Source organism: Coloeus monedula (assembly GCF_965178545.1).
Source record: "Coloeus monedula genome assembly, chromosome: 3".
Taxonomy (NCBI): domain Eukaryota; kingdom Metazoa; phylum Chordata; class Aves; order Passeriformes; family Corvidae; genus Coloeus; species Coloeus monedula.
The window spans coordinates 105,250,000-105,277,470 of record NC_138783.1 but is presented as its reverse complement, the minus strand read 5'-3'; the positions used below and the strand labels follow the sequence as shown (position 1 = coordinate 105,277,470).

Sequence of the window (27,471 nt, the reverse complement as noted above, 5' to 3'; positions counted from 1 at the left end):
CCTAAACTTCTTTTCCGAAGACAAGATTAGGTACTTCATTGAATATTAATATTACACACTAAATACATTTGTGCAAAATGCTGCCATTTAGTGTTACTAACATTTCATAATGCACATATATACACAGGCATTTACTTCACCAATTCAGAGGCCTAATGCTGGAAAATCCAAAGAATAACCTGAAATCCCCACACTTTTCACTCTTGCAGCCAACACCAACAATAGTCTGTGGGGAGGTGCAAGATGCACGCCACACAGCCTCCCAAGCAATTCATGCAGGAAGAGGTCAGGAACATCACAGGAAACATTCTACCACGGAGAGCTCTACTTGTACAGAGCCCTCCAGAAGGCAGCACAAGGTACAGCGATGTTCTCCTGCATTTCCCTTAGCTGTACTGACAAACAGCCTTGCCCCAAGGCATGTGGAAGGCATGGCAAACAACCAAAGCTAGGGTTCAACTGCAGCTCTAGTTTATTGACGCCACAGCTTATCAGATAAAAGGAAAAGAAAAAAAAAAGGTGACATTTTACCACTGACATAATTTTGAGGTTGGGCTTTCTTTCTGTGATCTTCATCCTTTATTCTACAACAACCCTGGCTGGTAGAACAAAATACTTGTATCAGTCAGCATGGGATAAAGTGCACCGATTATGGATATTCCTGCCCATTTCCACAAGACATCAGCAGGAGATTTATTTTAAGTGCTGTTTAGCATTTCCCATGCTAGGTGGATACAGCCAACTGTAGTATACTTCCTGGTCTTGCTCCATTATCTCCTACACATTTAAGCATTATTTGTATTGAAAAGCGAGAAGAGATCAGAATAAAAATCCTGGGTATTTCATTAGCAGCTAATCCATACCTTATCAAAAGACACAAAAATAAAAAAATCAAAAAAAGACAAAAACAAAAAAGGTAAAAGAAAATACCTTAATTTTCACTCTGCTGAGTTTAACAGGACTTGTTATATGTATTTATTTTTCTACTCTATGAGATATTCCTTCTTCCATATTTATTCTTTAAAACATACCTGATACAAAAGGTTGGACAGATATAATTGGATAATTTCAAGTACTTGTAAAACCTGAATGAATTAATAATTACTATTCTGATACTAGTTCTGGCTGACTTTGCATGCTTTCCTCCTTGTTGCTAATGACTGAAAGAAATGACTGTCCCTGTTACCTACCACAAATTCCTTTGGGCTCACTAAAAAATAACATTCTGAGTAAGACTTAAGAATGGGGGTTTTTTAAAAAACAGAGGATACCTTTATTTCCACGTATGAAGCACACAGTTTGTGTTTCTCTAAGGTATGAGACACAAAATTTCACCACCATTTCCAAATCCCAACCATGTATCTATCAGCTGTATTCTGATCTTGCACTGCATCAAATGCATCCCAGTGATTGTGTTTTACTTCATCCCCCCATTAAGAAACAGTAATACCTTAAAACTTTTCGTTCTTTTAGAATGTCTTTCCTAACCTGAACTATTTCAGAAATAACAGGGCCTTTATAATACAGCATGCATGAAGTTAAGCTCTGGTAGAGAGGAAATGACAATTTATATAGATATGGTGCAATTCTCATGAGAGATTCTGCTCTGATGAAGTTCCCTTTCAGAGCTGGTTCTCTGCCTAACAGCCAGTTTCAAAACGGTAATAGATAGACAAGTACAAAATTGAAAGAATATCTGAAGTTTTATATTAATAGCTTACTATCAAACTTTCAACAAATCATTGGTATAGTTCTGAAAAGAAAAATATAGCTCTGAAAAGAAAAACATGCAGATTTTTGGGACAGTCCTTTTTAACAAGTAAACGACCCCGTAATTTTAGGGTGAAAACTATGGGCAGAAGGAGACTCTGGAGACTTTTGACTGGAGAGATTTTGTAATGCACTGCTCCATCACCTCAGGCAGCCTCTCCTGTGGCCACTTAATAGGACTCACCCCTGCCTTCTAGCCAGTTGTCCTGTTTTCAGCTGAAACTGCAGCATTTTCATCTGCAGCCCACTGCCACAAAACAAGTACTATGGCTTCTGCACAGGAACAAGAAATTAGTTGGCAACGCTTGAGCACCAGTGACGCGATCCTTAATAAATAAAATAATACAACACTCCTTTAAACATCCTGCCACTATATTGTGCCCATAAGACTGTGGCCCACTCGCAGTTGCCATCAGAAAAGAAAATCTTAACCACACACAAGATTTTTGCAAGAATCCTAAGCGCCATCTTCAGCAGATAGGTACAGAGATCCTGTTAGGATTCTTGTTTGGAGAACCCATCTTACCACCAAGCTAGAGGCTGCATAAAGACCAGGTAAGCTCTACCTATATCAGCATCACTCCCATTTATTCCTTTCCCAGCACCATCACCAGCAAAAATTCTCAGCACATCTGTTACTCTCCCAGCCCAACCTCTCCTCTTTATCTCCTCCCTGTAATCTTTGCACCTAAATAGGAATGGGAAAAACATTTTATCCAAGCATCCATTTTTCATCCTTCTCTCTCCCTGCATAGCTCCAAGGTCAGCATCTCCTGCAGCACACAACTTCCTTAAGTGGCAGGAGCTGTACACCAGACTGACAAGAGCCTCAAAGATTTAGTTGCTGCATGAGAGCTGCTGCTGACACTAGCAAAGCCACCCAGAAGGAGCCAGTTACCAATTTCACCTCTCTGATGTTACTTGGAAAATCTGTGACTAGCAATAGAAGTATCAAAGACATCTTCTGAATTCCAAGCTGGCAATGCTGTGGTGCGCTAGAACCAGAAAGAAAATGGTGTATGTTCTACATAAAAATTCAAACTGCAAGCAGCCTGTAGGGACCCTCTCTCCTTGTCAGGAGAACTGCACCTCCACCATTTGCAGACAGAATTATATAAGCCAGTCTTTGGCAAGCAGAGCAGTGCTTTGACCTCCAAGCATTCAACAGGAGATGCTGTTAATGAAATAATGTTAACCCACATTGTTCAGGTAGGGGGCAATTCACTGACATGTCTCACAAAGTCTGAGCATCACATTACTGCTGGGACCATCTTCTCTGACACAAGTTGACACTTCACTCATATGTTAAGCTCTGAAGCATCTGTTCCATAATAAACTGTTATATGCTTGCCAAGAACCTAAGCACTGTGTTTTTGGATGAGTATTACGAAGTTGCAAGCCATAATTTAATACTCATCTGACATTGATGGTGACCCAACATTTAATGGAGCTTAATGCTCTTCTGATGCCACTGATTAAATTATTGCTCAGTAGTCCAGTTTCATAATCTACAATTTGCAAGGAAGTAAGACAGATATGCAGTCACTGTCTCCTCTCACATCAGTGAAGCAGTTTACTGGCAGGGAAAGGTTCCCTAATTGAAGTTAAAGGTAAGTACACTACAGTGCGTCATTTGTCAGTACAGAACTCTGTTCACATGCTTTAAGCCAATTATATGATTATGAACAAGCGAAGCATGAAGCATTCCCAAGCACAAGGGGAAAATATGGGTAAAAGCCTTCACCCAGCATGTGCAATGACTTCATAACGTCCTGAGCACTGTCCAGGAAACTCTTTCCTCTGGCCAACAGGAGTTTCTATTCATTTTCTCCCCACTAGGTTGTTTAACAGTTTGGTCACTGCTTAGGCACAGCTGTGCAAACAATATTTCAGTGTTTGGCCTGATGCTATTGGATTCCATCCCAAAATGTCTCTCCTCTTCTTTCTGTGCACAGGATGAGGAACGCTAGTTTGGACACGGAGGATTAGAGGCTTTCACAGCCCAACTTAAATCATTAGATCCTACAATTTTTCAGTTTTGAAATCATTTTACCAAGTAAATTAGCAAGCTTAAACGTATATCTAAGACAGCCGGTAGCAATTGTACTTTCTAAATTGTCTCAAAGTCTATTTCCATCTTGAGGAAAAAAAACACTCTGTGAATGCCTAAACATTTTAAAACAATTAAAAGCAATTAAACAAAAGCAATGTTTTTAAAATGCCTTGGATGAGAACAAATAGAGTTTACAAGGGTACAAGCATAAAAAACAACAAATGCTTTTTTAGCTTCCCAGAAAGTAAACCTTTCATCCCAGATAAAACAGAGGTACTCTGCCAGTACACAAGTAGTTTTACAGGACTATTCATTATTACATTATTTTCACACCTACTGGCAACCCAGAAACATACCACCCTCAATAAGGTAACTACTTTAAAGTAAAGGAACAACTAAGTGCAAATTGAATGCTACATGCTAGCACAAATACAGTATTAAAGCTGCAGAAATAAAAAAGTCAAAATCAGAAAATCCCCAGAGTAAGCTTTTCAAGGTGTATGTACCACAGCTACACTGCAGTTCTCAAATATAGGCCTCATTTCTGAGACCATCCATGATTTTAACTTCAAGACTGTGAATAGTCCTACTGAAACTAAAGCAGATCACACTAACGTTTTACGTAAGCGTGAGCTTGTATATCTTCTTAGGTGGTGCAGCTTTAATTCTAGCAGAAAGCTGGGGAGCTAATCATGTCCTAATAATCGAATTGATATTACTGAAGTAATATATATATATCAGACTAAGTATGTCCTTTACAGTTTCAGAAAATTATGTCATTACCTTGAAATACTTTGAAAATATCAAAAGCGTCTCCATTTGGAGATATTTTTTAAAAGGTTTCCCATTAAATACATATTACTAGACAGCGTTAATTTTTAGAATACATTCCAAAATTAATTCTGATACATTTTTATATAACCACAAGGCCTATTGACTTCTTCCTTCATTTTAGCTTTAATACTGGCAAAATAATTCTAACTTTTAATGAATTTGGTCTTCAAGAATTTTCCATGCTATAGAATGGAAAAATAGAATGCATTAGAATAGATGCTAGAATAGAATACATATAGAATGCATTAGAAAACAAAATCTGCAAGTGTTTTGAACATTAGCAGCTGATAATCAAATTTCAAAGATTTAATCTCTCCAGAGAATCTCAAATCCTACCATACTGTCTACAGGAAGAAGCTCTCCTGCCCAAAGCTGCACTGAAATCTCAAGAATCAGGGTCCCAGATGTCTCCTTGCGAGGTGCTTGTAACATCTTATGGTTTCTGACACCTTCAGATGCTTTGCCAAGGATAAATGTATTTTTAGGATTCTACAAGCTGTGCAGTATATATGATCCTTCTTCCCTTTTGCAAAGAAATGTTTTCTCTATTGTCAAGCCCACAAAAGTATATTTAGTTCTACTAATAACTGGCCTTTTTTTGCTTGCATCTTACTCTCCAACGTCACTATCCCCACTTCTTACCACCAAGGTTGCACCTTAGCCAGACCTGCAAAGAGGTTGTATTTCCTATCACTGTATCAAGGAAGTTAAGCTCCAGAGAGAAGGAGATGATTTTCTTCTGCAAAACCAGTCATGACTCAGCATCCTCTAAATGCCAACAGAAAAATATACCCCATTGGCATGCAGGAAAAACATAACAAGGGGTTATTTTTCATGGTCAGGTTTCACAGGACACATTACCATTCAGCATTTATAGGAAAAAGTGTCTGTTTTTCCTGCATCTCAGTTCTTCCCAAGACCTCTGACTGCAGCAGTCACCTGCAGTCCACTGTCTTTCTCCATGGGTGGCTAAGGAAAAGAGAAAAAAGAATGTCTCAGCCCAGCCCCAACTCATCAGTGCAAGCAGAACACCCACAAGAGTCACGTCTCTCTCATCTCCAAATTCCCTGCACAAAGCCACTGCTCTTCCTCCCTTGTTCATGCCTTGCAGTGTGGATACCTTGAGTCCCCCACTGCATCCACTCCATCTGGGGAAGACTTTGGTGTGCCCACAGCCTGTCCCTACCCAAACCCCGCCTGACCTCTGCCCATAGCTCCCCTATGCTGAACAGCCACCCACTCCCTTCAGAAGCAGAGGAGAAACTGTAGGAAGCCACAGCCCCATTTTCTCACTTTGACTCAGCGTTTCAGCCTGCCTCCTCCACTGCCCTTGGGATGGGATGCCATGGGATGCCATGGGATGTCTTGACACGCACCGCTAGGTACAGAGCCGGCTGCATGCTCCTAGAAAGCACAGCTGGCAGAAGTCATCACAGCAGCATGAATTCATTGTGAAGACATCTCCTGACACAGCTTGGGACAGGTCTTGGCTACTTAGAAGAGTAAAGGGAAGGATGGGTTGATTAGTAAAGTTTCACTGGTATTTTCCACGGCATTCCCTTCAGAGATCCCTGGAACATACTATTAAAAATGGATGCTTGTTTTTATCTTCCACATATTCTGTACTTCTAGAACACAAGTAGTTACATGAAAAGTATTTTGATTAGCTGATTTTGTGCAAAGGAATAGATCTCAATTTAAGAAACAGGTCCTATAATTATGGACCCCTGAAAGAATTAGCTGTTTTATTTTACTGGAACCTTTTGAATATCAAGCTGAAAACCTTATAAAAGTCTGTGCTTCAGTATTTTGAGGATTTCTGAGGCTTATAAATTTTCCTTTAATCTATAATTAAGAGAGCTCCATTTTAAACTTAGTCAGAACTCTATTCCAAATAGCTTTTTTAAGAGCTAACTAGTACTAGGGAATAGAAAAGCAATTCAATGAATGTGTCACCGCTACAGAAAACTGCTGTATCACACTTTTATTTCATTAAATAGCAGACCTTTAGAAGATGAGAAATCAACAGTTCCAGTCATGACTAAAAGTTCCACCTTTGCACCACACACTAGAAATGCCCAAACATATAGAGGCAGTAAGAGGGGATCTTCCAGGCTTCTACATGACATGTAGAATTATTATGCTACTATTTCAGGAGTTTAAAAACATTATTTAAGGGAGAAGAAAATGTAGTTTCCTCAGGGTAGTAATCGCAATGATTGAAATTGCTGCATCCCAAGTAAAATTGCTAAAGTACAATTTTTTTCACTTAATTACAATTTTTTTTAAAGCATTCCACTAGTGACTACTGTTAACAAGAAAAGACATGGTGATTAAATGTTTCATGTCCTTTAATAGCTAATCTGAAGCGCTAATGAGTGTTCCAAACATAACAGAACTGTCAATTGTTACAGAGCTTCTCACTACACAGTGGAGTGATGAATAAACTTGACTCTTTTGCTTTGCTTGAGTCAGATTCAGAACATTGCAGACCTGGTGGCTTAAGCACTGGTGACACAGAGGGACTCCCTATAGGACTGTCTTCCACCTGTCTTACCAGGTGTCTCGGCTCACGCCTCCACTGACAGGCTCTCACTTCCCCCTGCTCTGCACAGTCCAAGGGCAGCCACCAATTCCAGAACCTAACTCTAATTAAAACCAAAATATTACCACCACCACCCTCCCCCTTCCTTCTACAGATTAACCAACCTGAAAAAATTCTCTGTTACCTGTGAGACTTTATCACTCCCTTTCTTTGGACGCAGGCCGGCCTCACATGCCAGGCACTTTGCCCCCTGGTGAGCACATCAATAACCCAGGAACGCTGCAGGGAAGCTCAGGGCTACAGCAAGAGATGTCCCCTTGTCCCACTGGTGACTCGGCACCAGAGCCACCTCCCACAGTGACCCTGCTACACTCACCTTGCTCCCACATCAGCAGCTCGGTGCCCACACCAATAATGCCAAAGAGAGACCCAGAAGGACCTTCTCTTAGTCCCTCTACCAAGAGTATGAAAGCGTCTCCACCTGCTCTTCCAGTAATCCACCTTTGGCCTACGGTAAATGCCAAAAGCATTTGTCATCATATTTTACCACTGGGAAATAAAACAAGAAAATTGGTGTATAGTTTATACAAGGCATTAGTTACTTTTGGTTTTCTGCAATTTCTATGTCATGATGCTTTTCCTACCAGTCTTGATATCATAATTTCTTTTACGCAAACTCAGAAACAGAAACAGTTTCGTTTCAAACTGTAAGATAATGTCATTTCAAATTTTTCTTGAGAAAGTCCATAAATACCCATTAAAATGTTCCTTGAGAAAACATCCCAAATACTGGTGCAAAAAACAGCTAGAGCTTACCAGAATGTCACCATTTACTAACATTATTAATAATGAGCACTCTTGAGGACCTGAATATCAAAACTGATATTTTCAGCTTCTTTTAACACATGAACATACTGTACAGACTCACCAGATGATGTGGTACAATTCTCTTTAGAGCACTTTTAAAAATCCTTAAATTCCTATTATGGCCCAACTCATAATGGGTGACTTACAGGGCCCCACTTGCCCCTGGAATGAACAGGATGCAGATTCAGCCCACAGCCATTGCATCACCATGTACCAGTATTTTGTCACAGTTTTGATATTTCTCATGAAGCTTCAAGGAACTTCTGAAATAGGTTTTGGTGGTGTATTTGTTTATTTTCCACCAATACAAATCTGTTCTCTAGTGTCGCGCTTATCAATGTAACAGTAGAATGTGCTATGCAAAATCAAAGCAGACCTATAAATTATGCCAGGCAGGAATTTTATACTGAAGGGTTTCCTGTTGCTCAAAATAATTTAATCAGATAATCTATATAAAACAAAAAATCTGCAGTATCTTTTTTTCTGTTTGTTCATACATTGCCTCTCTCTTTTTTCATATGACAAACTAAGTTATACAGGGCCTACATTTTACAGAGTCTAAGACAAGAGGCACCCATTCAGTTGGTTTCTGGCACCAGGCCTCTTCCAACATACTGGGTTATGAATTACAAATAGTCTCTTCTCTCCTGCATTCAGTCAGAATAATGGTGAAACAGATGGCAAAATGTTTTGGCTTCTACTGCTCAGCCAAAGTGTGAGCAATTACACTGGGTGACCAGATCTCTTCCTCCAAATAATCTATACAATTATTTACTTCACCTTGTCTGGTGCCATTCAGGCTGCAACATCCTCTTTACTCAGGGATGAAGAGAGGTGCCTACTTAAGCCTTCCCCATCCCTTACTGTGGGTAGGTGGGGGCAGTCGGTCTTGATTTTTAAGACTCCTGTACTTACAAGAAGAATCCAACTTACTCCGTCAACAATATACTGAATACAAAACTCATTTGTGAAATTTTAAACTACTAATAATGATTTTTTTACTTTTCAGCGTGCTACAGAATCTGCATCATCATGACCACCAAAGACTTTATCAAGGGACTGCTTGACAGCAGGGACAAAAGTTAACGAGGTTGTTAATCCTCAATCCACCCCACAGCTTTTGGCAGAAGATAGGAGGAAAAGCATGGTTTCTTTAGGAGGTGGCTCGGTCTTCAGAGCTGATGCAGCTTCCCAGGTGGGTGAAGCTCCTCAGACCTTCAGGTCTCAAATCAGGAGTGACAGGTAGTACAGCAGTCTTCGAGTCCCCCTGTGCAAGCTCAGATTTGTGTGGAAGAAATCAGAGCTCTGCAAAGCGGATAGCACTGAACAAACATACAAGGCCTCAAGTAATTTGAAAGATGTCAGCCACCATTGAGTACCTAACAAAGAATAGACAATCCTGCCTCTTAACTAAAAAAGAGCATTTTTCCTTTTAAAAGGGTTACTAGAAAAGGATTAAGGCATTGTAACAATTTCTTTATTTAAAATACATTCCCAAGCTTCATGTATCAAACTAAAGGTCACTCAACTTAGTCTCCACATAAGGCAGAGGCATTCACACTGGCAGAACAAACTGTATCTTATGAAGCGAAACAAAACTTAAAATGTTTGCTGTGTTAATGATTAACAAAAACTTTGTATTTGCCAGTATTTAAAATGCCTTATTATTTCTAAGTTATACAAGTCCAAGACAGCAGCATCCTACAGAACTAATATCAAGAAGAAATGAATCTGTCAAAGTGCAAACAATTTCTGCCTAACAAACAGGATACATGGCAAGTAATATAACAGTAGTTTTAATTAGCTGGGCATATAAAGCTGTTACAAGACAAATTTCTTTCATTAAAAAAAGCAGACAGTCAGTTAGAAATGGTTCAGTGCACCGAAACTAAAGATGACATAAGACACTAAAGCTTCTCCATCTCCAGTAAAAGGAGGAGCCAGAGTAGCACCATCCAAGTAGCAGGTGATGAGCAGCCCCTTCTCCTGCTACTGCAATACTGGTAACTGCCCAGAAATGCCAGCAATAAAGGGGGTTCAGCAGCACAGAGGAAAAAAAGTCAGCAGTAAAAAGAACCATTTTCTGTAACTTTGTTCAGGCACTTGGGATAAGAGTTTCTTGCAAAATTAAATGTAGGATATTTAAGTCCCTCCAGTATCGAGTACAAATGTCTTGTGTGTTAGCCAGAAATGGTAGCACGGTACCTGCAGCATACTGGGTATACATCATTTTATAATGTAAAAAAAAAAGGTGACTAAGAATATGCATGTATGCATAGCACATCTTTTTTCTCCTCTCCACTTACAGGATTCTGCTTTCCACATCATACAACTGCATTCCAACATACGGTTCCCATTTTCCCCCCTGCTTTGGGCTGGAGCTGCACCCCAAAGAAGGGCTATGCCAGCTGCTCCTTTTCCCAAAAGAGCCAGAGGCAACATCAAAAACATCAGCAGAAAGCCCACTGCACATATTATTAGCAGAAGACTTGGTCTGGCCAGGCCTAAGGAGAGAGACTCAGGCATTTAAAGACAGAAATTAGATGCCTAAATTTAAGATCACAGGGCATGATTGCAGGCAGTTTTGTCTGATCAAATTAGGATGGAGACAGACACATCCTTGCCTCCAAATCCGGTTGTTGCCAATGCCACCCTGGGCACACCAGCCAGGATGCTCAAGGCATTTAAGAGCACTGGGAACCTTAAGCTCCCAGCCCTTGCACACAAGATTATTAAAAGATTCTGGATAAAATGAAAAACAAAATATAGACAGTCCTGGAAGCAAAGCTGGGAATCCAAGACTCCTCCTTGCAGCTAAATGGGGATAGCAGTTTCTTATTTCTTAAAGTAGTTTTGTGAACAGAGATTACAAGATATTGCATGAATGCTGGATTGCTCCTCTTCAATTCAAAACAAGCCATTGTTCTAGGGACGGGAAACTGGTTTCTGGAAAGACAAACATCCCTTCTTGTTTGTTTCATTAAACTGGTAAAAGAAAATTTAATTCAAATTAAGAAAACTCATATTCAAACTGATCCACTGGAGAAAAACAATTTATGTGCTGTTGCCACTTTGCACTCATTACAGGGGCTAATGTTTTTCAAGACACATCTTTTAAACCTTCCTAAGCTTATTATTTACTATCTCCTGACAAGCATGACTTCATTTCATGAGCTGGCACACATCCCATTGTGAGAACCTAATCTTTAATAACATATCCTAATTAAATATGCACATATAATGCAAAAACCAATAGCTAAAATTCAGAACAAAACAAAAAACATTCATTTGACTAAACAAAGCAATTGGATTAGAGTGCACAGAGCAAACTTGAATATTAAGTCACATATGTTGCAGCAAAAAGTCATTAAGGGAAGGGGAAAAAAAGGGTAAAAAAAACCCCAAAAAACCAATCAGGCAGACAATTCTTTATAGCTGACCATATCTGACCTCTCTGAACTCCTAACTAGCTTACTCCCCATCTGTCATATGATAATAACTTTAAAAGAAGCACATTTAAGAACGCATCAAAAGTTCAAGTCAATTGTTCTTAACGTGCTTGATTCCACTCAAGAAGGGTGTGTTCTACAGAAGCTACAAGGATTTATTCTTCTCAACACTGATGGCATAACTTTAACATTAAACTATTTATTATTTTGAGTGGTTCCACAGTGACAAAAAAATCATAATACAGGGACCATCAAACAAAAAAAAACCCAAGAATAAACAAACAAAAATTTTCAAAATTACCTCTTGAGATTTAAATACCAAATCAGGCCACCAAAAAGCTACTTCTATTTATTTGCCCATTTCTGAATTACTGTTATCTGGAAGCCTCTTTCCTTCTAATGAGTACAGTCCTAATATTTGACATTACTGAGATACTTTGAATGAAAAAACTTTGTGTTACAACTTTGTGACCTGCTATAATGCTTTCAAAGATTCTATCAAAAGAAAATTAGATACATTTATAATTTCGTAAGAAATTTTACCATTGATTGAGACTAAACCCCAACATACATCAATCTTTGCCTTCAGAGGTCTCACTGTAATTCTTCTTGAGGTTTGATTTAGTAAGATTTATCAAAACAGTATTCTGCAGGAAACTCTTCATAGTATTTGAGAGCATGAACAAGAGAGTAAAGGCTTACAATTTACAATTGTAACTCTTAGGATAAATACAAGTCAATTACCTACACCACACTGCTGAACACAAAGCGAGAAAATCTAATGAAATGACAGTATTACAATTTCTAGATCTTATTTAATCCTGCCAGACTTTTATACTTGCACAGATGAAGAGCGTGTTCATTTTCCCTTCGAATCTAAAATATCACCATTCCCACCACAGCCTACAATATATTGCCAAAGTTTTTTTTAGTAATGGACCAGGGACAAAAGTTCAGCTTTACCTTCTTTTGAAGTAGAAAACAAAATTTAATTAATTGTGGGTTTTTGAAGGGACCTGTCACATATTGAAGTTGTATTTTCAGTTATTCTATTACACAGAGCACTCAATCCTCTGAAGAGGAGTTTGCTCAGACCTGCAGAGATGATGAACATTCAGGACATGCTGTTCTGCAGACTAAAGCCTCTGTCCCACAGTCCCAGCACTTGGATACTCAGGCAGCCACCTACAGCACACACTGCACCCCACTTTGGAAGGCAACCATGTCACGAAGACCCATGGAACCCTACAATCTGGTAAGAGAGGCAGCCACCAGAGGTAAGCACTAATTGCCCAGTCTGTTCAGGTCTACTCATGCATAGCTCATTAGCATTAGTTACCTCCAGTTTGTAATTGGATAGTTCACCACAGCTTACAGTGAGCTAGGCAACAACAGATAGGATGCAAGAAGGAAACTAGATACCCAAATAAGTAACAGGAAAGGGTTTTATTGTCCAGAACAGATCAACCAAACTATTGGTGAGCTCCTTGTAAACTAACTTTGAAAAATTCAAGTAACTGAAAAGAAACTACCTTTAGATCTCTGCAACAAATTTAATCTGTTGTTCATCTAGCAAATACTATCTAGTACATAGGGCGTATTTTCACAGAAAAGTGATTTTTGTCTTGTTTTGGTTTTTCCCAAGACCTTGGATTGGTAAACTGTTAAGACCATTTTCAAATACTGACATTTCCGTGACGGAGATGGGGGCCAACGAAATGGTGCCAGACTGTTTTCAATGGTGCCCAGCAACAGGACAAGAAGCAACATCCATAAACTAAAACACAGGAAGTTCCACCTTAACACGAGGAAGAGCTTCTTTACATTGAGGGTGGCAGAACAGGCTGCCCAGGGAGGCTGTGGAGTCTCCCTCTTTGGAGACATTCACAACCCACCTGGACACATTCCTGTGCTACCTGCTCCAGGGGACCCTACCTTGGCAGGGAGTTGGACAAGATTATCTCCAGAGGTCCCTTCCAACCCCAACAGTTCTGCAATTCCACCACAATTCTATGACTATCACTACTTCATTGCCACAATTCTTCAGCTGTCTTATTCAAGCAAGGTAGTTATCAGGAACACCAAAACCCATTTATTTAAAAAAAAACACCACAAAAACAACAACAAAAAACACATCCAAAAAATCCTAACACACCAACAAGAAAACATGGTAATCATAGGAAATACAGAAGCTTCATGATTAAATATACATCATCATACTTTCTATAGCTGCAAACAGTAGCTTCATCATAACTCATTAGGCATTCAAATGCTCTCTCAGTAATGAAGTTTGCTAAAGCACTCATAATTAAAACAGTCATTTGAAGGCTATGAACTATCCAGTCCTTTTCAAAAATGAGTTTACTTGCTCTCGAGGAGTCCTGTTATAAACCTGTCTTATTTTTCTAATGACAATCTGTTCTATGTCCTTCAAATATTCAGACTGACACTTACATGGAATTTTTTTATGTGCAATGATTACCCTTCCAGGCTGAACCTCTGTCAAATCCACATGCAGAGCATGACAAATTATTCGCACTACACTGTACTCTTGGACTCAGTTATCAGGACTCCAGGAATAGGCTTTTGACCCCAGACTGCATTAAACAGCTAAGATCCATGCAGTTTAAAACATACAATGAAATAATGACTGAAGTAACAAAAATTACATCTGCTTTTGAAGTCCAGTATCCAGCAGTGAAATTACAGACTGTTGGTATTTTCAAGAGGACTTGTGGGGCACAATACTCAACACTACATCAAAAAACATTAAAAGAAATTTAAGAAACACTAAGCCTCCACATTCTAGGTTAAACTAGCATATACTTTTATTTGAAAATATTTGAAGACTGCAACATTTGAAATAATTAACGTCTCTTGAAAAGCAGTAAGGAACACTTTGTCATCCCGCATTTGCGGAAAATTTTGGAAACAAGTAGAAGTGGACTATGAAAATAAAAACACACTAAGACATTTGGCTTGGGTTCTTCTCCTATTAGCTCTAATAAAATAAAGTCTACCAAAAAAGAGGCATTCTTGACCTATGAAGAGAAATGGAGACAAAGGGCATGTGGTTCAATTCATGATGATAAAGCAACAACAAACAAGACAGCCAATGCTGAACACTCAAGAAGGTATGTTTTGGATATCTCACAAAAGTCTCCAGTCACACTTCACTAAGACTAAGCAAGAAGAAAATTGTTACTTGTTTAGTTTTAAAAAAGTGTACACAAAGCAGGACAAGTGCAGGTTCACAGAAGTTCACTGTACATAATGCAAATTGTTTTTTCTAGAGAGCAACTTCTACTTCGTGTTCAACAAATCCCTCTACTGATATTTCTTGAAACAGAAAAACCTGAAACAAAACAAGGACAAGAACAGCACTGCAGCTTGTGAATCAAACTATCCACTATATGAAAGCAACCAACAAAACTACAAAGCAATTAAAGAAATTAAGACAGGAGCATGTCAGTAATGGATATTGACAAAGGGAATCCAGTTACAAAGATTTTAATTATTAACATGGAATTTAATTAGCGTGCTAGAGCTAACTCTCCCACTACTATGAAGGATGCCAGCAAGCCTTCAGCAACCACACCTGGTCAAGATTTCAGGTTGGCATGTCACTAAAATGACTAAGTTCTCTTGTCATTCCCATGAAAGGTTTCAGTGTTGACTCAGAGGTAAGAATGCCATCTAGTGAATTACTCAGACAACACTGGCATGTCCCACCTATATTTACCTAGCCTCAATATGCAGAGGAAGGTTTTCTTCACCTTCTTATTGATGTGAAGATTATCAGGAGAGAAAGAAGGAGGGGAAGCCAGGGAAAAAAATACCTATTTCAAAATAGGTCATTTATAGCTGTAGCTACTGGCAACTGGTGGATCTGGCCAAACTAAAAATAAATTCTGCACTTTAACAAAACCAGTAATGTTATCAACTTCTTTACAGCTGACAATCATTCCCCGTGGGAGGAAAGAGCCCTTTAGAGGTGAACCTGCCAGCTGCTCAGCTCTATACATGGGTACGCTCATCCTTCCAAATATGAGAGGCCAAGGAGAGGTCCCAGCATTACCCCACGCTCAAGGACAACCTTAGCTGCCACCCCAACACTCCTCCAGACTATTTTGGCCAGCTCACACAGGAAGGTTTCATTCCACCAGTGGTACTAGCCCAAGTGGCACAGTCAGGGCCCCACCAGCAATAGCTGAAGCTCTGTGAAAATGGCTAGTGCAGCTCTGCTGGACACCGCCTGACCACCCACATCCCACACCAGTAAAATCCTAGCAGAGGAGTCACCACAGCATTCACAAGGCACAACTCAACACTACCAAATATACACCCTGTTCCACTTAAATCAATGGATGCTTGATGCTGATGCCAGTCCTAAACCATTTATTTCAAAAGCTACTCGAACCTTCAATTTAAAGGCTTAATTAATTCTCATCAACATTTTTCCCTCTTCTTCACGCAAAAGAAAAACGTATCAATATAAAAGTACAGCACTCTGCATCTGACTATATTAAAATAATACACTTCAGCTGAATATACTTTAATTAAGGCTTACTCTGGTGCACTCCTATATTAATTAATAGTTTACTTGGAAATTCCCACCATATGGTACTGTACCAGATGTTAATCATGTAAGGCCAAACACTTTGAAATTACTGTTCTAGCCACTTCATCTGAGGTACCAAGTGCCCTAAATTTCTACTTAAAGGATAAACTGGAAATGCCAAACATCCTACAAGATAACATCCACAGCTATTTTCTTCAAGATAATATTATTTGGCAGATAAGCAGCACAAAATGGGGTAGATTTTTAAGCCTCCAGTACTATAAAATGACTTGCTATAGACAGTGCTGGACTCCATTTGCATAAGAAAAATGCCTGCATTGAAAACCTCAAGGAAAAATTTATTTTGTCACCCAGGTACCTGCTAAACCCCATACACAGGGAGGGCAAAAATGTGTACATGAGTAGATGTGCGTTAAGCATTTCAGCTCTTGGGGTCCCCAGACCCATGGATCTGTGTCTTCCAGCCCTTCATCCTTCAACTGCAGGAAAGGAACACTACAAAAAGCAGCAGATGCTTGCTCTTGGACAGTCAGCTATTTTAAATTTAAGAGGAACTGCCCTGCTAGGCCTGTCTCACAACAAAAAATTGACAGTGCTCTGAGCAGGTTCATGTGGAAGTAGATTTCTTATAATGTGAGCCTAATATTGGGCTCCCAAAATTTTTCTCCTGAAAAAATACAACTCATCTTCATCTCCTTACTTCATCTTTTTAGAGAAAGCAAATGCATTTGAAAAGCTGGAAGACATCAATGAAGAAAATGTGGCATTTCAGAATTTCCCAACACGGTGTTTCCAGACTGGATTTTTTTAACAAGGTATTTGGAAACTCTTATCCTTCAGCATTTGTCTTGGTAACTATTCAGCTTCTAAACTGAAGGTTTAAAGTATTCATTAAGTAAATTATTTAAGCAGTAAGTGTGAAAGTTTTGCAGCACAGTTTTCTTTTGTTTTATTTGGAGCTAAAATTCTAAAGTTGTTTTCCTGCTGAAGATAAGTGCTTGCTACAGGTGATCCTCAGTGCAGGTATGATTTAATGAGGATTTTGTAACTTCTTTGAAAAAAACCAGCAGTTACACAGAATGGAAGCCTTGAAGAATGAGCTCTTTCTCCTTGTTGCATACCTCTGAATACAAGCCTATACAGGGAGAAATTTCTCAGGAAACAGAGAGAAGCTGCTCCTTATTCCTCTGGAAAATGGTAACAAATAATACTACTTGACTCTGGGAAATACAGTACAATCAAAAGCTACAGCAACTTAACTGAGATTAAATGGTTATCTACACTTCTGTGGATCAGACAGAAAGGCTCGACCATTTGCCAATTTGGGGTTTAGAAGACAAAACTGCCTGGGTTATTATTGCTGGAGTGCTTAAAGGCAACTACTTGCAAAGATTCTAAAAATACTGTATGTATATTTCAATCTTCTCATCTGAAAAGTAATCTGGTTTATAGTGCTGCCTTGCAAAATTCTTGACACCATTAACCAGAAAAGGCATTTTTAAATTGCTTGGTTTAATACTGCATTATGCAAATAAATTTGAATAAGATCAAAATACAGAGCTTTACCAAACTGTTGCAAAAAACCACTTGAGAAAACATATTGTGAAGCCATATTTAAACTAACAGATGTTTCAGAAACAGAACAATATGTTCAAACAAAATAAAGGTGTAAATGGGCAGTGCTAGAAGAGTTTCACAACTAAGCACATCAATTTCAGTAGCGACTGAGATGACCTCATCTAGGAAAGCTCCCTCCTAAAAAGATAATAAATTTAGAAATAAATTCTCATGTTATGTTTAAAATTTGGCTGCATGAATTATTTGCAGAGTGGCTGCTTATGTAACTGCCTTTGCTATGGCAACACTCGGCTGTTAGGCTTTGACACATCCCAGTTGCAATTGCAGTTTCATTTTCTGCTGATAAACAATGGCAGGAGAGGTTTTCTAATCACAAACAAAGATGCTCTAGAACACATCACTGTGATTGATGTGGCAGCCGTTGATACTGCTAAAACTCCTAATGTCAGAAGGGCAAGCAAAAAGGGAGAGATCCACAGGAAAAATAAACAAACTAGAGCGAGAGATCTTCCAGCACTGCTTTCAATACAGTTTTAAAGCTGGAGTCCTTAAAACTAAAGTTTGGAATAGTGCAGTTTGACTCCTAACTACCCACCATTGTATAAACTCCCCTCTCTAAAAAGTCCCCCACTTTGACTAAAAATCGTTGTTACTTTTTTTTAAACAGAGTATCAATAAATTAAAGAGTTGCGAGTTCATCAAAATTAAACACCAGCTATAGCACTATTTCATATTTTTCTACAGCTTTTTTGCTAGGAATTACAGTAAAAGTCATAAATCCATTTACTAGTATCACTTCAAAGCTAATGGAGTACTACATGTACCCTCCGATACTGCAAAATTTCAGTTTGCTTTACTTTGGAGAAAGAAAATAGTGGTTTAATGCTGACAAATTGTAAAATGCCTGATCTATTCCACATATGGCACTTAGCAATGACTATTAAGTAGATGACTATTGTGAAGCTCATCAGTCACCTACACACACTTGACAAGGAATCGAAGTTTCAGAATCCAAGTGTTTTTTATACTCTCATCCAGATTTTGTTTCCCTGAGACAGCTCAGCCTTCTCCATATTATTTCTAATAGTCACAATTTTTAAGGGCCCTGCCAAAATCAATGTGAAGGGAAGTAGCATATGAAAGAACCTTTAACTTAACAGACCACTAGAAGAAAAACTAAAAAATCTGGACGAAATTGAAAGCCCTAAATGAGGCACATACATTTGTAGAAGCATACCTCTTTACCACAAAGTAGGTGCTCACATGCCTTTGTAGCACTGTAGTCCATCCTGCACTCCAGAAAAAGCTCCCCCCTAAACTCAGTCCACATCAGTCTTCAGAGAAAGCCATGGCCAAAAATGAGGTAGGTCTGAAGTGACCCTGAACACAGGATTTACACTTCTGTTTTTAAGGCCTAAACCCATTTGCTAGATCCCGGCGCTGTGAGAAAATTTGTGACTTCACTGATGAGCTTCCCTGTTGCTAACTAATGGTTCAGGAACTGCAGCAGGACCTGGGTGCTGCCACAGCAGTCCTAGGGCTCTGCACATGCACTAACAGGAGCAGGAGGATCCCCATGGCAATATTATTTTTAAATCATCATTAAGTATTGGAATATTTAGTGTCAGAGCATTCTCACAAACTCTCACATTTTCTTGATGAAGAACACATAATTCCCACTACACGAAGTGGAGCACAGTTGTTGGCAGCCCATGATGACTCTGCAAACACACATGCCACTGAAAAGGGACATGAACTTCAGCACACAAAGAGCAGACAGAAATTCAGTTCTCAAAGCCATGCAATATTCAATCATCCAGATGGGGAACTTTTGCACTCGGCTTTCACTTTTCTAGCACATCCATATTTCTGCTTCTCCCCCCCCAGTCCTTCTAAATATTTGCATCCTTCTAAACCCTGGCAGAGTAGACTTTGTAGAGCTAAAAAGCCCCCAGTTCTTAGCATTAGAAGCTTTTAAAGGCAACCCCATGCCAGCTTCTTGAGTACAACTACCATTACAACAGTTTAAGCTGTATGAACTCTGTATAAGTCCTATAAACTGTCATTCAGCAAGCAAAAAATAAATATTTAAGCTTTGTTAGATAAAGTAATATTGATTTTTTTTTCAGGTGCACTGCCTTTTGGAACAGATTCTGCCATTGAGAGATTGGTACTGAATTAAAATATTGTTAAAAATAGCAAGCCCTTATCAAAATACAGCAATTATCAATAACCTCAGACCAAAGAAGTTAAATACAAAGACTCAGTTAAAAACATCCTATTGTTTGGTAAGTAACTGAGTGTCTTTGAGTGCTCTCAGAGCCTCAGAAATCTAAAACACATCTGGCATGTTCTCCTCCTGAGGGAGTGAAAGCCATGACATTCGAGGACGCTTGCCTATGCGACGTGTCAGCGTCTTGAGACATGGTAGTGAAATCCACACAGGTCCTCCAGAGGGGAGGCAGAAGAGGTGACTGACACACTTTCAGCTCACTGATCCATACAGGACCTTTAAAACTAGTACTAAATATATGAAAAGCACAATAATACATGGTTTGAATCAATTTAAATACTCATTTTATCCTCCATGTACAATATGCCATCCTGTGGGAGAGATGAGCTAATCCATCTACTCTTTTTCCAGCTCTATGACAGTTAATCTTCTGTCTGTGGGTTCACTTTACACCATAGAAAACTCATATGCTGACATAGGCTCCCCTCGCTTTGTTTCTTTCATTTGCATAGTTTTAACTGGTACTTTGGTCCACAACTTCTTATTGTACACACTTTCACAGTCAAAATGTAGACAGTTACTTATTTGTATAACCAATTCCAGGTACAACTCTGTAGCTCATCAGCGTTGGCATTAGGCCATTAAAAGGATCCACAGTGTGTATGGCAAGAAATTAAAAACTGACAATATACTGGAGAAACTGCATTTATTCCACAAATACCCAGTCTTGAGCCTGTTCCCTATACAGACATCCAGCCCAGAGTGTGGTACTTTTATCTAACCCCTTTGAGTGGAAATACTTTCCCCATGTTCATTTCTCACATCTTATAATTTCAGGCCCAATGCTTTATCATTACCCTAAACAAAATGCCACTGAGGTAATGGTTCTTTTGCCTAAATAAAGAATTCCAGATGAGGCCTTTTACTGCAAGTGTTCAGGTCATACCAACAAGACCATCACAAAAACACTGAGAGCAATAAAATCTAAAGTGTTTCATTTCCCCTTACTTTCAGATAACTGTAAACAATGTCGAATGGTAGGATTTGCCTTTTTCAGGAAAGATTTTGCTTTGAACATCAAAATCTATTTGGAAGAATGCTCTTTACATAGCTGCTCTGAGCAGGCATATGACATAGCAGGGCACTTACTTAAAGGAAGAGGTTTAAACCAAGTTCAACATTCATAATTCTATAAAATAACCCCCAATAAGTCAGCAAAATATTCTCACATCTTGAAGTTTATTGTAATTTACGCAAACCAGACTTGACTGCCGCTAATGCAAAGACCACGACTGCACTCCTCCCAAACTCCTCATGACAGACACATTCATGTTTTACTCATCAAACTGCCTTGAGTACCCCTTAAAACACAAATAAGCAATTCTGGGGACTTTCAGAAATGTAATTTGCTGGAGACAATGCACTTAAATCAGTAGAAGAATATTTTTTCATATGGATTTCACTAATGATGTTTGCAACACTACACATTATAAGGAAAACAAAGTTGTTGCAGCAAAGACTACTTGCCCTCATCACTACCATCCTTCCTCCAAACTCAGCAAGGTGTGACCCATCAGGCAGGAGCAAACCTGCCCACGGCTACTGGTCACTTTCGTTTCCAGGCTCAACTTCTGAAACTAGCGTGGCTACCTAGGTGGTTTTCCTCCAAGAGTGCTAGTCACAGGCAGGTGCTTTATCTCCTTGCACCACCTAAGTGAAGGCTCATGTGCTACACAGAATACAAAATGACGAAATGGAAGCACGAAGCAACACACATGCATTTGCTCAGTAAAAATGAAAGTCCTCCAGAGAAAGAATCAAGCATTCATGCCAAAGAAAACCAGATTAAACACTAAAAAGCAAGCTTCATATTCCAGAAAGAAGGCACAACTGCAATATCTGCTTTTTTTTTGTAAAGTTTACATCATTATTTTTAAAAGATCTACAGCTCTGAGTGTCAGGCACAGGTTTCTAACTACAAATCCTTATCCAGCTGCACAATTTTTAATGCTACCATTTAGCCTGTTCTTTTAAAATTACTGATTTTATAATAATGTATTACAAAAGCAGAGTATGCAATGCACTTCACCTGTCATTTATGAAAAGTACTGGATGCATTACGTTTTTTAAGTGTTTTCAAAATGCATTATCTGCAAATTCATTATTTTTTACGCATTCCCCAAATTACGGTGAAGGTATCTCAGGCATTGATTAGAAAAAAGTCCTCACAATCTTTTTTTTTAAAGGTAAAAATGTTGGAAGCTAAATAGCTGTAAAAAACATTCTGAAGTTGAAAAGGGCTTGCTTTTAATACTGATCATCTGTAGCTCCTTCAAGTTTTTTATTAATATTTACTAATTTCTCAGAATAGAAAGTATTACATCATTCTTTTTGATTATTATTCTACAGAGCGAGAATGCTTCCGAAACTGCAAAACTGTGTATGTTACTAAATACAATTATAACTTGCCAGCTATAAATGCCACGATTGAATAACTGAAAACATATGCTATATGCCTGAAATTTTAAGGATGATGAAACTGTCACATTAGTAGCACACAGCATGTTATAGAGAACTCCCACAATGCAGCAGTTGTTCAAAACTTGTACCCATCCGGTCATTCTATCTTTATAAAAAGATTTATAATACTAGATGGTGATTTATTCAAAACACAGCTGCAGCCTGACTTAAAGGTAATAAGAAAAATACCCCCCCCTACAAAAAAACCACAAAATACCTTTTCACATTACAGCATTAAAGCCATGTCAGAATGGCATGCACAGAGAATAAAAGAAAAGCGTTTCCAAGAGGTCCAAATTTTATTCTCATGAGAGTTTATTTCAGGGGAGGACAGGTGAGGGAGCGAGAGGAGCGGAGCAGCGCAACAACCACACTCAGCCTAGAGCCCAGACTGTTCGTGCTCCCTTCAATCACGGATCTTCAAGTGTCGCCCCCGGTGAAGGGGGCCCGGCCGGAGGAGCCCCTCGCCCGGCACGGCGGCTTCCCAGCAGCGGGGGGGAGCCCCGGCACCTCCGAGGGCGAGGACCGACCCCCGGCACCTCCGAGGGCGAGGACCGACCCCCGGCCTCGCCGCCCGCCAAGCCCCCCCTGGCGCCCTCCTCGCGGGGGAGGTCGCAACCCTGTGCCCCCGGCCCCCAGCGAGCGCCGCACGTTCGGCTGAACTTTTATTCGCGACTGGTTTGGCGCCGCATCCGCCGGGAGCAGCCGGACACGCTCCCCGCGCCCCTCCGCTGCGGGGGGCGGCTCCTTCGCCACCCCGCGGTCGCCGCCCGGGAGCACCCCGGGTTCCCGCGGGCACAGCCTCACCTCCGCCCCGGCCCCCTCCCCGGCTCTACGGGCAGCCGGGGATCCCCAGCCGCCGCCCCCGCTCTGAGCCCGGGGCAGGAGGGCAGCGTGGTCCCCGGCCCCAGCGCCGCGGTCCCGACGGCCTCCCGCCTCCCTTCCCAACCCAGCCAAAGCGTGCGGGCAGCCGGCACTGCCGGTAGGCGGGATCCCGGCGCGGGGGACGCCGCGGAGCTCCCCGCACCTGCGGGGCGGGGGTGGGGGTGATGGGAGAGGGCACCGCGCAGCCCCGGCAACCGCTCCTCACCTTTCATCCAGTCGACGACCTGGCTCGGCGACCACTTACTGACGGGCTCCATGATGAGGGCCATGGGCGGCTCGGGGGCGCGGGGCTCGGGTGGCCGCCGCTCTCCGGGCAAAGGGCGAGGCTGTGCGGGGCGGAGGGACCGCGCTGCCCGGAATCCCGGCGGCGGGAGGAGAGAGCCGCTATATCCCCGCTTGCCTCCGCTCCGCTCCCTCGCTCGCCGCCTCTGTGCCTCTCTGGGGATTTCAGTTCATGTTGCCGGCTCGGCGCGGAGGGGGAGGAGGAGGAGGAGGAGGAAGGGGGAGAAGGGGGCGGCACGCTCCGACGCCTCCCGCCCCCGCGAACCCGCGGGCAGCGGCGGCGGATCCCGGCCCCGCCGAGAGGTCGGTGCCGGGCGGCGGCGAGCGGGGCACGGGCTCGGCTCTGCCCGCTCCGGTGCCCGGCGGCTCGCGCGGCTCTCCGCCGCTGCCGCGCCGGTGTCTTTTTCTCCTGGCGGAAATGACGAGGCGGCTCCTGCCACCCGAAAATATCTCCAAGTGAAATGGGAAGCGACACCCGACGGCCTCCCGGAGCGGGGGGAGCGGGGGGGACAGGGGGGGAGCCGGGATGACTCGCAAGGTGCCGCCGCCGGCGGGAGGGGGGTCTGGGGCGGCGGCAGCGCCGAGCACCTGCTCCCGGCGGGTCGGGCAGCGGGGGAGCCTGCGGGGGAGCGCAACCAGCGGCTGGGGTGTGGGTTTGTTGGATTTTCCCTGAATTAAGCATCGCTGCTGGGGCGGGAAAAGTAATTTCTTTTTTCTTTTCTTTTCTTTTTTTTTTTTTTTTTCTGGGGTTTTTTGTTTGTTTGTTTTTGGTTTTGGGTTTTTTTGGTTTTTTTTCTTTTGAGAGAGTGAGGCGCGGCTGCAATACGGCAGTGATGGACGGTGTCGCCGGGCACCGCGAGGGAGCCGTGCCAGCACCACCGATGGGGTGGCAGCATTTGCCCGGTGTCTGCGGGCGGCCCGGGGAGGGAGAGGATAGGAGCTGCACCTTTTTGTTTGCCTGCCTCACGCCGAGGGTGCGGTAATGGGGCAAACTAGAGCGAAGTCAACCAGCAGAATGGGGGTAGGACTTTGGCGACCGCAGCATGGAGAGAGCACCGCAGGTGCTCCTCTGCCCTCCCTGTCCCGAGGGTTGCACCACGAGCGTATGGAGGCTGCAGGTGTGAAAATCCACCGTCCCTGCAGCGGGTCATCATTGCTGGAGCTGTTCGTTTTCTCCGCATTCTCCCTAGGCTCCCCAGGCTGTGTCATCCTGGAAGTTACCCCAGAAAAGGCAATTCCCATGGGCCCTGTACCAGAGTGTCTTTTGGTAGGAACTCCTCCCAAGTGCAGAACGATTCCTCCTAGGATGGCGGTGGCACCCTTTTCAGGCACCCTTCCTAGGAGCCTCTGCTCTGAGGAGGTGGCACCTCCCTCTGGAGCTCCAGGCAGACGATAGTGCTAAAGGTTATTTTCCTGCTGGTAAGTTGGCCAATATACAGCTTTGCCTGCATTTGCATTCACCCTGCTTCTCCTGCCAAGGCTGAGGCAACGACCATCGAGATGTTCCCTCTGACAGTGTTGGCTGCTGAATGCCAACTGCTGATACTGACATTTAAGATCTGTATGTGAGGAAAAAAAGAGGATTCCCTCAGCCCTGAAGTGGTAACAGCAAAGGAATCAATTCCTTTGCATGTTATGGGCAGTGCCAGAAGCTTTCCCACTTCAATACGTGAGGGTGAAGTAGTAGTGATGAGGGGCACCCATAAGGTTGGTAACACCTCTCCCTGGAGACCCAGGAAGAGTGTCCCCACCAGTGTTAGGTAGACTTGACTCTCACTTTAAAGGTTGTACTTATTTATCTTTGAGAAGAATCTTCTTTTTTACTGAAAACTGGGGCTTGCACACTGTAATTTTCCTTGAATTTGGCTCTGGACTTGTGTCTCCTGTGTCACATTCCTGCCAGCGCACTGACGAGGACGTCTGCTTCTAAAGAGGTTGTGTTACTTAAAGCCACAGAAACAATAAACACAGTTGCAAACTAAGGCTGACATTTTTTCCTTGTGAAAGGTTTGAAAGGTATGCAGGTTCCTTATATACTAAGTTACTGTTGTTGAAAGAGCATGTCATAATTTTAATTAGAAACCAGTAGTTTGAAAGGTTTAGAAGTATAAATAGGCAAGATCAGACTGAAGTCTGGCATGTAATTTATAACACCATTGTGTAATTCTCATTGAGCTGAAAAGTTCTTCATAGGTGAGGACAGGGGAAGTAGGTTCTCAGTACATATGTATGGAGTTCTATAGTTCATAATTATGCATGCCCTGGGATTCCTATAGTTTGCCAGCATAATTTGTAGCTAAAGCAAGTTTTTCAGTAAAGCATCTGTGACCCAGTACTGTCCCCATGGTCAGTATCTATTACTTTTAAAGCACCTTTATGGAGGTTTTATCAAATTATGGAGTGGCAAAAGGGAATTTACTCTTCCACTTCAGTAAATAGATAAAGTGCTGAACATGGAATCTAATTACCTTTATTGTTCTTCTCACAGAGCATAGCCATATCGTAAATACTGGGGTAAATCCCACTGTTTTACTTAGACCTTGTTTCAGTTTCACTGAAGATTGTTGGCTTGGCTAAGATGGGGAGGACTTGGCTCAGGAGTGATGATAGAGTTACCCATCCATGGTATTTAACTTGGTGACCTATTACAGCAATGAATTCTATAGTCAGGACATGTGCTACATAGAAGTATTTTTTTAATTTGCTCTAAATTTATTACTGCCTGATTTTATTATTGTTCTCTCTTTCTAGGGTAAGAAGGAGAGCTGAATGACTTTTTATGCTGACCTTCTAAAACTAAAGTGTTTCAGCCAAAATGCCTTAACCAATGTCTTCTGGCTGTTTTCATCTTTCAGTTTAGTGGCCTTCATCTTGCCATCACACTTGTATGAGTCAGGTCTTTTATGTAAAGCATATGGGACAGTCTCCTGCAGAGACACTGAACTACAGAACTATGTCTTAACTCGTCTTTTAGAATTACTCTGATCTATATAATGCATAAAAAATTACTGTGTTTAAAAATATGTCTAAATATACATGTTCTTATTAGGAAAGACTATATTAGGTAGTAAATGTAAAAGTAAGTGCACAGTAAAATTCAATATTGAAAGAAAAATCAAAAGAACAGGAATAAGTTTAAAATTGAACTACAAGTCTGAACTCAGAAGTGTAAGACTACAAATATGCTTAGGTATCTATTCTCTGAGCAGCCATGGTTACGGATGGACAGATTCAGCAGATAAGTTTGAGCACACACACCTCCTGGATCAGCATATCAGACTGCAAGCTCACAGAAGATACTGCTTTTTTGTCAGGGTACATTATTAAAAAAAAAAACTCCCTAGAGCTGAACTGGCAATCATAGCTGCTACAGCAATACAGAGTGAAAATAATACCAGTAAATAGTTCAAGTCTGTCTAATAATGTACTTTTTGTGCATATTTAATCAATAGGACAACTGAAGTAGAGCACTGCTTATCCTGAACAATGGTGGCAGCTAGATCCTGGTTCTAACAATAGTACACTGAATAGGCATTTGTTTTATATAAATAAAGCCAGACTCTACAGTGGGTATCAGTGATGAGTTACAAGCTCAACTGTGGGCTCCTCAGAAACTTCATGGACGTTTTGCTAGGGTGTATAGAAAACATGAAAGATTCTCAGAAATGACAATTTGAAATCTTGCCCTGAAGTTAGGGAAACAAATTTAGCTCTCAAAAGATGTTTCTGGTGGTGGATATGAAAGCTGTTTCTTAGGTGGGAGATGAAAACAAGTGGAGGCAAATTAACAGTAACTAAAGCTGAGGTCTAATAAAAACAGTTGGAGTAAAATAAAACAACAAAAAAAGCAAAAGCAAGCAAAGTGAAAAAAGC

The 27,471-nt window shown here is 41.2% G+C and overlaps 1 protein-coding gene across 5 annotated transcripts in view; it reads right to left on the bottom strand.

Annotated features, from left to right (window-relative positions):
- CNKSR2 (connector enhancer of kinase suppressor of Ras 2) overlaps nt 1–23,649 on the bottom strand; it is a 209,303-nt gene extending 185,654 nt beyond the window's left edge. For all 5 annotated transcript variants that reach the window (XM_082278612.1, XM_082278613.1, XM_082278615.1 and 2 more), the window contains exon 1: nt 23,522–23,649. In XM_082278612.1, coding sequence (XP_082134738.1) covers nt 23,522–23,585 — 64 coding nt within the window. In that variant the 5' untranslated portion in view covers nt 23,586–23,649. The remainder of the gene's footprint in view (nt 1–23,521) is intronic.
- Between the last annotated feature and the right edge of the window lie 3,822 nt (nt 23,650–27,471).